The sequence below is a fragment of the Malus sylvestris genome, chromosome 16, assembly GCF_916048215.2.
Source record: "Malus sylvestris chromosome 16, drMalSylv7.2, whole genome shotgun sequence".
Taxonomy (NCBI): Eukaryota; Viridiplantae; Streptophyta; class Magnoliopsida; order Rosales; family Rosaceae; genus Malus; species Malus sylvestris.
Window position 1 is genome coordinate 16,457,533 of NC_062275.1, and position 13,504 is coordinate 16,471,036.

Consider the following 13,504-nt stretch of genomic DNA (forward strand, 5'->3'; position numbering starts at 1 on the left):
TGGAAAATATAAAGAAAAAAAGAAAAGTTGTGAAAAGAATAAAAAAGAGCTGAAAAATATGTGAAAAAGAGCTCTAAAGTGTTGGTTGTTGAAGAAAGGGTCCAAAAAGTTGAATTTGGCCCTAAATATGCATGAATCTTTCCTTGTGTTTAAAAGTTGATTTTCTGCATTCTAAAGTGAATTCTAAGTTGATTTCATTGCGCTGCTTACTATTGTTTTAAGAACGTTTGTTTATCCTTAACCTTTCTTTGTTAGCTAATACCCTTAGCCCCATTACAACCCTTAGACTTTAATCTTGGTTGTTGTTTATTTCAATATGTGGAGTTTGGGATTGGTATGAGCATATAGTATCCCTAGTTCTCGCGTCTAAGTAGTAGCATTCCATTCATGAGATCATATCTAGCATGCTTAATAACTCCAGAAAATGCTTTCTTTGTTATACATATATGTGAGTGCTAGTTTTTCATGATTACATCAATCTTCTCACATATACCTAGTATAGGGTGTGTAGTAAAAAAAACTGAGTGAAAATTGAGTGCATATCTAGTAAGGAATTGAGGGACTTCTCTAAGGCATGTTACTACATTCAAAATGTTGTTTTAATTGATTAAATGTGAGATAGTGAATGGTGACTATAATTAAGTATGTGCTCAAGGGTGAGGATAACTAAAATCTATGTAAGTAGTGATTTTTAATGTGTCATGTTTCATTGGAAATCCCTGAGACGAACGTTGGAAGGTTTAGGTTATGTTATGTTTTGTTTGTTTTGTTTTGCTCGGGGACTAGCAAAAGCTAAGTGTGGGGGAATTTGATAGGAGCATATTTATGCGACTTAGTTAGCTTGTTTTCTTGCATTTTCATTGTTTGTTTATGTTTATTAATGTGTTTTAAGCTATTTTCGTGTGTTTGTAGGTCCATATGACAAAGTTGGAAAGAAAGTGCAATTTGGAGCATTTTGAGGCAGTTTTGGGCACCAAATGGATAGCTTATGAATGGAGCAAGATGGATGGACGGATTTGAAGTTCAAGAGGCTAGGAATGAGTTGAAAAGAGTGAAGAAATAAATCCAAGCCAAGGAAGATAAGAAATTAGCTCAAAAGAAGGAACATTATCCAAAACCTTATCCAACCTTATCTTATCTTATCCTTGCCTAACCTAACCTTATCTTATCCTATCTTATCCAAATCAATTTGTGCCTTGATTCTAGCTATTTCTAAGGGATAATTATGTATTTAAACTATATATTTCAGATTCTATAACCCGTAACCCCTAAATTGGTGCTAAAACATCTTTTCTAGAAGCATCTAAAAGTCTGGCGTTTTTCCCCTTTTCTAGAAGCTCTAGAACCTGAAATCTTAATCCTTTTCCCTCTTGATTTAGGCCAAATGTATCCCTTTCCTTGTAGGAATTAGTGCTGCACCTTATTGACCTAATTCCCTTTGGTTTTCTGATTGATTTAACCCATTCCACTTGGGTTTTGGTTTCACAATCCTTATCCCATTTTAATTTCAGAAACCTATCCAAATCCTTAGGGATTTTGACATGAATTCCAGCCTATAAATTCCAACCCTTGCCGCACAAATCATTCACCACTCTCTACCATACAATTCTACATTCATACATCCCTTAAACACATTCACCCTCATTATGCCGCAGATTGCAAGGAAGGAGAAAGGAGGAGCCACTTGGTGCCGTGCCTATGCCCAAGCCTTGGGAGTGTTGGAGCGTTTCTAGGTGTTTTCCCTCTTTTGTTTCAATGTTTAATTCAAGTTATCTTTGTTTATTTGCGAACATGAGGAGCTAATTTCTTTATATTTAGAGGTGAATTTGAAGCCATGATTATATGTTTTATATGAATTGATTTCCTCCAATTATTGTTTCATGAATTGTGGATGTGGTTTACTTATCTATTTTATTAAGAACTTGTTCTTGTGTGTTAATTAAGGATGCATACTTAGTTTGCATGCATGAATTTGATGCTAGAGTATAAGGGAATTTCACCTAATCGTTATGAACTTATATTTATGAGTAGTAAAAGTCGTTAGTCACGATTATGTTAAGTAAATCCTAGGCAAGAGTAACATGCTTTTCATAGTTAGGAATGCCTTGTTAATGCTTATGATTTCCATTGAACTTAATGATCTTTGTTGAGTGATTCTATCATGCGTATTCCATAGTTAGGGAACTTGATAAAGAATAACTTGGTTGTGATGCGTTATCCATTCAATTCAATGAATCTAGGGAAATCTGAGAATTAATTAGTTCAATACAATTAATTTGGGGCATTATCATTCATGGTTTGTCGAAAGAATAATTGGAAATTGATTCGTATGCATATGTTCATGTGTGGAGAAGGATCCCTCTAACTAGCCTTTCACCATTCTTTTTCATCCAAAATCGTTTTTGTTAAGTTGTTTTCAAAATTTCTGTTTTAACTTTCAATTTCGTCAAAACAAAATCCCCATTCATTAAGTCTTGTTTTTAGAATCATAACCTGTTTTCTTTTAGTTGTTTGAGTCTTTTAAGTTCTATTTTCGTCCAAATCACTTATTAGGTCTAGAATTGAGTATTTTTTATTGTTTCTTGCTGTTTTGAGTGTTTTGAGTTAGTTTTGAGTCTATAGAGTCTAGTTTAGTGTTTTTTAGTCTTATTTGTGTTGATTAGCATCCCTAGTTAATCCCAGTCTAGAATGATCCATACTTGCTTAAATACTACAATTGTCATCAATAGGGTTTAATTTGTGTGTCAACTTAATTTTCACATCAACCTTGGAGGTGGACAAAAAAGGACCACTGATGGTAAGGAGACGCACCATTATCCACACCAGCCAATCTTCATGCTAACAAGCCTAAGGGGACGACACTGAAGAAAAAGTCCAAGACGTCTTCCACTTCACAATTCAAGAAGATGAAGAAGACGAAATCCCTAAGGAAGATGTCACCGCTGCGTTACCTCAACTCGAAGACATGGGGCAAGCCACGGTTGATGATCTCAAGGAGCTCAACATAGGCACAAGCAAAGAACCAAAGCCCATCTTCATAAGTGTAGTGTTAAGTACGACCAAGGTCGAAAAGTACTACTAACTGCTCTTGGAGTACAAATACATATTTGCTTGGACCTATAAGGAAATGCCCGACCTTGACCCTACCATCGTCGTGCATTGTCTAGCAGTCAAGCCCGTAACACGACCGATAAAGCAAACTTAAAGACGCTTTCGATCCGAGCTCAAATTGAGGCCTAGATTGACAAGCTAATCGAAGAAGGCTTTATCCGAGAGGTGTAATACCCTAAATGGATCTCCAACATCGTCATTGTCCTTAAAAAAATCTGGACTATGTGTTTGCATAGACTTTCAAGACCTCAATGATGCTTACCCGAATAATGACTTTCCCTTGCCATTCATCAAAATCATGGTGGACGCAACCACTGGCCATGAGGCGTTGTCATCCATGGATGGCTCATCCAGATACAATCAAATTCGCATGGCTCTTAAAGATCAGGAATTAAAAGCCTTCTGCACTCCAAAAGGTACCTACTGATACAAGGTAATGCCCTTTGGTCTGAAAAACTCTGGAGCTACATATCAATGCGCAATGCAGAAAATCTTCAATGACATGCTACATAAAAATGTAGAATGTTACGTAGACTAAGTGGTTGTCAAGACTAAGAAGATATCCGATCACTTGAAGGACTTACGAATGGTGTTTGATAAACTACGACATTACAGCCTCAAAATGAACTCGTTGAAGTGTGCATTTGGCATTACTTCTGGGAAGTGCTTTGGCTTCATTGTCAAGCATCGTGGCATTGAAGTGGACCAATAAAAAATCAAGGCCATTCAAAGCTTGCCTGAGCCAAGAAACCTACACGAGCTAAAAAGCCTACAAGGACAGCTGGCTTTTATCAGACGCTTCATCTCCAACCTCGCTGGACGTTGTCAACCCTTCAGTCGACTCATAAAGAATGATGCTTCATTCATATGGAATGATGTCTGCCACAATGCCTTCGAGAGCATAAAATGGTACCTGGCAAGCCCACCTATCTTAGGAGCACCCGTGCTTGGAAACCCATTCATCTTATACATTGTTGTATAAGAAGGTTCCATTGGAGCACTGTTGACACAAGAAAATGAAGACCAAAAGGAAAGAGCACTCTACTACCTAAGTAGAACCCTCATTGGTGCCGAACTCAACAACTCACCAATCGAGAAGATGTGCCTTGCCTTAGTCTTTGCCGTCCAAAAGCTTACACACTACATGAATGATTACACCATCCACTTGGTTGCCAAAGTTGGCCCAGTCAAATACGTCATGTCCAAGCCAATTTTGACAAAGCGACTAGCGAAATGGGCTTTGCTTTTCAATCAATACGAGATCATCTACATTCTAGCTAAAGCCGTCAAGGGACAAACGCTAGCAGATTTCTTTGCCGATAATCCAATCCTAGGCGATTGGAAAATCTCAGACGACCTGCCTGACAAGGAAGTATTCTATGTTGACACATTTCCAACATGGACGATGTTCTTTAATGGATCTGCACAAGCAGATGGAGCAGAGGCAGAAGTAGTATTCATGTCACCAGAAAGACAAGTACTGCCCTATTCCTTCCGATTAAGCAAGTTGTGCTCCAACGTCACTGAATACCAAGCATTAATCATTGGACTCCAAACGGTGATCAACATGGAAATCACAATGCTAAACTCATAATCAATCAACTGTTGACTGAATATGAAGTGCGGAAAGATGATCTCATCCTATACTTCGGGCTAGCAACTCAACTGCAACAAAAATTTGAGTCTGTGACGCTAGAACATGTGCCAACAAAAGAAAATCGAATGACAGACGTTCTCATTAACTTAGCCTCAAGTATGGCGCTAGAAGAAGATGAAGCTGCACACGTACCAGTTTTCCAAAGATGGGTGATCCTACTTGTCACTAAAACACTACTAGATGATACAAACGTCGTCTCAGTATTTCCAATCGACGCTGAAGAATGGAGACAACTACGGATCGACTACTTGGAGCATGGAAAGCTTCCGAATGATCCTAGACACCGCTCTGAAGTACGTCAATGAGCACCCTGCTTCCTTTACTACAAATGAACACTCTACCGATGCTCTTTTGAATGAGTACTTTTAAGATGCCTAGGTGAGGAAGAAGCCAATCAAGCCATGGAAGAAGCATATTCAGGCGTATGCAGAGCACATCAGGCTGGACTAAAGCTACACTTCAGCTTAAGAGAATGGGCTATTACTCACCAAGCATGGTTAAGGAATGCTTGGAGCACGCCAAAAGGTGCCAAGCCTGTCAGTTCCATGCCAACTTCATACATCAACAACCTGAGGCATTACACCCTATGGTTGCTTCATGGCCATTTGATACATGGGGATTGGACATTGTGGGACTAATCGCAACAAAATTATTTGTCGGGGAGGCCTACATCCTAGCCGCAGCAAATTACTTCTCCAAGTGGGTTAAAGCCGTACCCTTAAGGGAAGTCAAGAAGGAAACTGTCGTTTGCTTCATTAATGAACATATCATTTATCGATATGGTGTGCCTCACTACATCATCACCGAGAACGGAAAACAGTTCTCCAACCGACTCATGGATGAGCTCTGCGGGAAATACAAGTTCAAGCAACACAAATCTTGCATATATCATGCTCTGGCCAACGGTCTTTCAAAAGCATTCAACAAAACACTGTACAACCTCTTGAAGAAGGTGATCGGCCGAATAAAGAGAAACTGGCATGAAAGAATAACGAAGCACTTTGGGCATATAGGAATACACATAGAACTTCTGCCCAAGCTACGCCTTATTCTCTCGCTTATGGTGTGAAGTTGTTCTGCTACTCAAAAGTCAAATCCCCTCACTAAAGATGGCTATACAAGAAGGCTTGACTGAAGAGGAAAATGCAAAGCTACGACTTTAAGAGTTGGAAGCACTCGATGAAAGGAGGCTCCAAGGCATTCAACAAGAAGGTCCGCCTAAGGTCTTTCCAAAATAGATATCTTGTCTTGGCATTACGAATGCCTATCATCACAACTCACAAGACAAAAAGCAAGTTCACATCAAAGTGGGATGAACCTTACGTAATACAAGTGGTATACACCAACGACGCCTACCTAATCATGGCAGAAGATGGCTTAAAGATCGACCACATCAACGGCAGGTTCTTAAAGGACTATTACCCCTAAACCAAAGTTCCCCGCCTGCACGAGCCTACACTCCACATGACAACAATGCTCCTTGTTCGCACGAGCTTAAAAGGCGACACTCAATGCTCCTCACCTACATAAGCCTAAATTGCATATGGCAACAATGCTCTTTGTTCGCACGAGCTTAAAAGGCGACATTTAATGCTCCTCGCATGCACGAGCCTAAATTGCACACCACACAATGCTCCTCACCCGCATGAGCCTAAACTGCACAAGGCACAAAGCTCCTCGCCTACATGAGCCTAAAATGCACGACACAATGCTCTTTGTTCGCACAAGCTTAAAAGGCAACACTGAATGCTCCTTGTTAGCACGAGCTTAAAAGGTGACACCTAACGCTCCTGACCTGCAAAAGCATAAACTATGTAAGGAAAAATCACCATCAAAATCACCATCAAAACCGTCAAAACCATAAAAAAAAACAATCCATCATTTGTTACAGAATTTTCCTGTTTACACATGAATCTTTCATACTTTGTATGCATCAATGACATGTTGGTTGTTATCAACAGTTTCTTCCTTAGAGTCAGAATCTACAAACTTATCAGGTCATGGAATAGAACCATTCACAAATCCAACAATTCCATTTCCTTCTAATAGTAGATCCATTTGAAAGTTCTATATAACATAGTTGGAATCATCTAGTTTCACCGTGACAGTATATTCCCAACACTCAGAATTAAAGACGAAATAAGAGATTATGTAAGATCAAATTGAACAGAATTCACAATAGCTTTTAGCAATTGTATGTAATACTTCAACAATCTTGAGATAGTTTTGATACTTAAGAACAACTCACAAACACAATTGAACAACCAGCAACAACGACAAGTAATTAATTGCAAGAATCAACAATATTTGGGAATACAGAACAAGAAAACCCCTAAATTCCAGGGTTACAGATTATCAAAAATTCGTAAATAATGCACAAATCAAGCACTCTGGACTGAAAGATACGAAAGAATCAACAGAACTTGATGCAGGAATACAATCAAGAACCCATCAATTCGACCGACTGAAAGAGATCAACAGATCACCACCAATAGAGTGCGAAGATCTCAACAAACCAACACGTGATCGGAGAAGACAGAAACTGATGACCGGAGATGTCACCGAACACCGAGCACAATCGGAGAAAAGTAGCAGAAGCAAGAAGGATTGTCAACCGAAGGCGTGAGCCACTCCCGGCTCTGATACCATGTCCACAATGTAAAAGCTTAAGAACTAAGTAATTAAGAGAGAGAAAGAAGAGAGGGAATGTTTGTTAAAATTGAATATTCTCTTTCATTCAACTTGTGTAGAATAATTACGATTGTTCGTATATATACATTAGTGATACACCTCTCTACTAACCAACTAATGACACAACCAATAATACACAAACACTTGTCACAATCCTATGCACTCATAATCTCATCAACTCTGTCAAAATAACTCAACTCTATCAAAATAGCCCTTCCATCGTAAGGACTACACGTGGGCTGTAGTCAAGTCCAAATAATATTTTAGAAACAGCATATATTAAGACTTGGCAGGCAACAAGGTAATAATGCGAACTTATGTCGACCTTTCCAATAGCTTTGTAGGAAGAGTAAAATGTAACCTTCATATAGATGTAGAAACTGAGCAGGGTTTAAGAAAACTCAAACGAATTTTGGATATACATTTGCATATATCAGATAAAAAACACCTTGATAGAAAGTACATCACAGCTTGGTATTTTACCGGGAAAACAAAACCAAAACTCAAAGAGTTGAACCCATCCAAGACTAGTAATTGAAAACTTTGAAACTATGTAGCTAGCTACATTGTGGCTTAAAACTGATAACTAATTTACATATTGTTCGTTACAAGACCTATTCAGTATACCAGAAAGCATGAACAGCCACATGTCACATGTTTATATTCTCATTTAGCTTAGCAGCTGCCATCACTGACGCTACTGCTCCACCAGGACGTGTTCCCATATTCTTTCGCAGCTCAGCGCTCACAATTACTTCACCATCCTGTCTTGTCGCAGCCTTGTCCGAGGGCAGCTTCGCAGCTGCACCCTTCAGCCACGAACCAAAAAACACCTCATCAAACACCTTACAAATTATATAAAGCAAAATACATAAAACCCCACAATCAATATGCCTAATGATAGACTTGCCGACAATATATCAGTGAGCTTGATCTTATCCTGCTCCCTCTCAGTCCCAGCATTGTACGCTGCAGCGCCTTGAGCCATTGTGACCAGCCAACCCGGGCTTATCACATTGTACCTGTAACTCTCACTTCAGCTGCCTGAATTAAAGAGATTACTACAGGTCCAGCAAATCAAGCAGACAAATCTACCATTAGGACATGATTTGCTGCACTGCACGATTCACTCAGTCTCTGTCTTTACTGTTGTATTGTATTCTAATACTTGCCTTCTATGGCTTTACAAAGTTAACTGATGTAATATGTATATATATACAATCTGTGATAATGCAAATAATCAAGAAAATCAATCACAAATTATTCTCACCTTTTCTCTGCTCTTTTGCGTTCATACTTTTTCTTTCCAATCTCAAATTCTATATGGTATCAGCCTTCTCCACAAGCTAATGCTTTATTCGATCCTCTATGGCTTATGCTACCCCAATCTCCTCTACCTTCTATGATTCATCTTCCTCTACCATGACTACCCCTACCATCTCCCTTTCCACCACCTTCAATATCTCTCATATGATCAACACTTCGATGGACCGCAACAATTATCTTAGTTGGCGATCTCAATTTCAGGATATTCTTGAAATTCATGGCATGGAAGATGTCGTAACTATCAATTCTAAAGCACTGAAGAATCTCAATGATGGCTCTGTCAATCCCCATTATTCTAGGGACAAACTCGTTCTCAGTTGGATCAAGGCTACCTGCATATCCTTTATCCGAACTATTCTAATCCCTTGCACCTATGCTTATGATGCTTGGACTCTCTTGGAAAAGCGTATGTCACCTCTCTCCAAGACTCACATCCTCACTCTTCGTGACCAACTTTGCACTCTTAAGAAAGATTCAGAGAAGCCCATGTCTGACTATCTGATGCATGCCAAAAGCCTTGCAGATTCCCTTAATACTAATGGTTCCAGTATCAGTGAAGATGACCTCATTGAATGCCTTTTAGATGGCCTTGGTCCTGAATACAAGGAGTTTACCACCGTTGTTCATCTTCGCCCTTCTCTCTCATATGATAATTGTTACGACCTGCTCATTCAGGAAGAAAATCTCATAAAAAAGATGTCATCTCTTTCCTTGTCCAACTGTGTTGTCTTCACCGCTCATCCTCGCTCTAATGGCCCGTCCAAATCCATCTCCAACGGAAACTGGTTATCCTCCTCCAATTGTTCTTTTAGCCACGAACAAGGTCGTGATCGCAGTCGTCGTGGTGGTGCTTGGCGTTCTTCTAATTCCTACAACCAGACCAATTGGAATGCTCCTCGACTCAATCGTGGTCCATCTAATGACCATCGACCTCCTCTTCTTCCTTCACCATTGCTGCCACCCACTTTTGAGGCTGACGAACCCTGCCAACTATGCGAGGAATATGGTCTCAAAGCTAAACAATGTAAGACACGTGGAAACTTTGCATACATTGCTACTGCCCATTTTCCATCAACAACACCTTGGATTGTTGATTCTGGCGCAACAAATCACATGACCAATGATCCTTCCACCCTCACACAGATTCAACCATACGAAGGTACTGATTCTATTATTGTTGGCAACGGTAATCAATTACGTATCTCTCATGTTGGTAAATCCTCCGTAACTGGTTTACATGGCTCCCTCATACTGGATGATGTGCTATATGTTCCTGCCATTAAAAAGAACTTACTATCACTTCGTCGATTTTGCTATGATAATCATTGTTTCTTTGAGGTGGATGATCGTTCTTTTCGTGTGAAGGACAAGATAACAGGCCAGGTACTTCTTATTGGGCATAACTATGGTGATTTTTATTACATTCGGGCTACTTCACAAATCAGACCAAAGTTTGTTTTGTATGGAGAATGGACGACTTATGATATGTGGCACGCTCATCTTGGACATCCATCAACCGCTATTTTTCAAGTTCTTGCCAATAAATACCACTTACCTATTAGTGGTGGATCCTCCAATAACAAATGTCACATTTGTCCATTAGGCAAAACATGTCGCTTACCTTTCAATTCTCGCACATCAATAACTCAACATCCACTTGATCTTTTGCATCTTGATGTATGGGGACCTGCTCCAACTCTCTCTAATTTTGGCTACAAATTTTATTAATCAATAGTGGATGAATGCTCCAGATTTGTGTGGTTTTTTCCCCTTGCAAGAAAATCTGATGTTATGTCTACCTTCGTTACATTTAAAAGAATGGTTGAAAATCGGTTGACTCGAACAATTAAAATTGTACAAATTGATGGTGGTGGTGAATTCACTAGCAATGCTTTACGCACTTTTCTACGTCAACATGGCATTACTCAACAACTTTCTTATCCCTATACTCCCCAACAAAATGGCATTGTTGAAAGAAAGCACCGTCATATTGTTGAAATGGGTCTTTGTTTACTTGCCTAATCTCATCTTCCGTCCTCATTTTGGGTAGAAGATTTCACCACGGCTGCCTTTCTAATTAATCAATTACCTCTGTACAATATTGGGGATGTCTCACCTTATGAAAAGTTATTTGATAGGACACCAGATTATCGATTCTTGAAGACATTTGGTTGCACATGCTTTCCTCATATGGTTCCTTGCTTTCTCATAAGTTAATGCCAAAATCCATCAAATGTGTTTTTATTGGCTACGATAACTATTACAAGGGCTATCGGTGTTTAGACATTGGCTTTGGTAAGGTTTATATTTCCCGGCATGTTCAATTTAATGAATCCACTTTTCCATATCAGGCCATCAAATTTGCAACTTCTCCTAGCATGTCGCTGCAACAACAATTTATTATGGAACCCACTACCATGCCTAGTCTGTTCCCCACAACCAAGCACAGCAGCCCCCACAAGCTACAACTTTTTCTTCCCACCATGAGGCCAAGGACCTAGATGCCTCTTCCACACCCCTTGGCATGGCACCCACTTCTCCATTACCAGATCATTCTGATGGTGTTTCTCCGCACCTACGGACCCATATGTCCACTGATGAGCCCTCCCCATCCACGGCGCTTACCCCAACCAATGATGCTGCTGTGCTTGATCAGGCACACTCTCCTGACCATCAAAAGTTTAAAAGTGTCAACAGTATAATCTATAGGTCGACCCCACATCCGTTTCCACAAGTATTAACTGTTGCCCTTAATGATCAAATGTCATTCGAACCATCTAGCTACACTCAAGCAGCCAAGTATCCTCATTGGCAAAAAGCTATGACAGAAGAGTATGAAGACCTTTGTTAAAACCAAACATGGTCTCTTGTTCTCGCTACTCCTCATATGAATATTGTCAGATGCAAATGGGTCTTTCGGGTGAAACGTAAAGTGGATGGTTCTATTAATCGACACAAAGCATGTCTTGTCGCTAAGGGTTACAACCAACAAGCAAGTCTTGATTACGAAGAAACTTTTAGTTCCATTGTCAAACCAGGGACTATTCGTACAATCCTTGCCTTGGCTATTTGCAAAAATTGGACTTTACAGCAACTCGATATTCGTAATGACTTCTTGAATGGAATCTTGCTTGAATAGGTCTATATGAAACAACCACCTAGTTTTGTCGATTCCCAACACCCTCAGCATGTTTGTCGTCTTCACAAGGCATTCTATGGTCTTAAACAAGCTCCATGTGCATGGTTTCAACGCTTAAACTCCTTTTTGCATAGCCAAGGGTTCTTCCACAGCCAATCAGATGCATCTTTGTTTATTTATCACTCTTCCACATATTCTCTATATGTGCTTGTATATGTTGACGATCTGATTGTTACAGGTTTTAATTCTGCTGCTGTTCATCAGTTTATTGATACATTATGTGCCACCTTTGCTAGTCGGAAGTTGGGGGATCTTAATTATTTTCTTGGCATGGAGGTCATCCGCAATGGTAGCCACCTATCTCTCTCAACATATTCCTTCACAACATCAAATTGTCAATGTCTTCACCAAAGGACTATCTCGCGAATGATTCTCTTTCCTTATTTCCAAGCTCAATCTTCACTTTGTTCCGTTTCGCTTGAGGGTGATAAAGAGATTACTACAGGTCCAGCAAATCAAGCAGACAAATCTGCCATTAGGATGGGATTTGTTGCACTACACGATTCACTCAGTCTCTGTCTTTACTGTTTTATTGTATTCTAATACTTGCCTTCTATGGCTTTACAAAGTCAACTAATGTAATATGTATATATATACAATCTGTGATAACGCAAATAATCAAGAAAATCAATCACAAATTATTCTCACCTTTTCTCTGCTCTTTTGCGTTTATTCTTTTTCTTTCCAATCTCAAATTCTATATGAATGACCGCAGCATCGCTTTGATCAATTGGCCTGTCGCCTGCTGTTTGGGCCAAGGCTTCCCGTGCTTCACCTATGGTGATTGAGTTCTGCTGCGCCAACCGGTTAGGCTACACGTACTGCCCAACCACCAAACCACATCCAAACACATAAAGGAAAAGGGTCACCACCTTTATATCCATAACAACATATACAGGTTGGACGGATAACACAATGGCCACATTGAGAGCCATCATAAGTTATGTTTTTTACGATGTCAAACTATACTACTATGAAAAATAGCAGAACGATCAATTCAACTTACAACACACATGTTAAATTAATACTGATATTTTAAAATATGAACATAATAATGTTGACCTTAAAAGATACAAAGCCTACATGGCGCGCAAGTCAAGTAACTATGAGCTAACTATGTCCCTTAGTGAATGGGCGCATGTCAACTCGTGGTCGAGCTCAGTTGGGCGAGTAGAATAGATGTAGTGATGGTGTCGACGAATGCACTGATGACTTCTACACTTGAGTGGCTAATGAAGGAACACCTTTCATCCTAGGGTTCCGGAATGTATAGACAAGGTTGATTAATTCACTGTGAAGTTCTTGATCTTTTGCATCGGGTTTGGCTGCTTCAACTATATTCATGAGAATATATAGGCGTCGAATCAGTATCAGGCTGTTTAAGCAAAGGTACTCAAAGGAGTTAAGGTCTTTATGGTGAATGCAGTTCGACTGTCTGGATGCCTAACTATGAAATGCACCTGAGAGTAACCAATCATAAAACACCTCACTTCGTTGGGGCTAATGAAGTGACCTTTTTA

General features: G+C 39.6%; 1 protein-coding gene and 1 pseudogene across 1 annotated transcript; one reads left to right on the forward strand and one right to left on the reverse strand.

Moving 5' to 3' along the window:
- Window positions 1-5,240: 5,240 nt before the first annotated feature.
- LOC126609157 (uncharacterized) lies at window positions 5,241-5,837 on the forward strand. Its single transcript, XM_050277153.1, has one exon. It carries the CDS (start codon window positions 5,241-5,243, stop codon window positions 5,835-5,837), a length of 597 nt encoding a protein of 198 aa, XP_050133110.1.
- A 2,152-nt stretch (window positions 5,838-7,989) lies between these two features.
- LOC126606623 (late embryogenesis abundant protein D-34-like) overlaps window positions 7,990-13,504 on the reverse strand; it is a 40,122-nt pseudogene continuing 34,607 nt past the window's right edge.

Bases quoted from the DNA above. Each gene is read 5' to 3' on its own strand.
- LOC126609157 (XM_050277153.1), top strand. From the start codon at position 5,241: ATGGGCTATTACTCACCAAGCATGGTTAAGGAATGCTTGGAGCACGCC.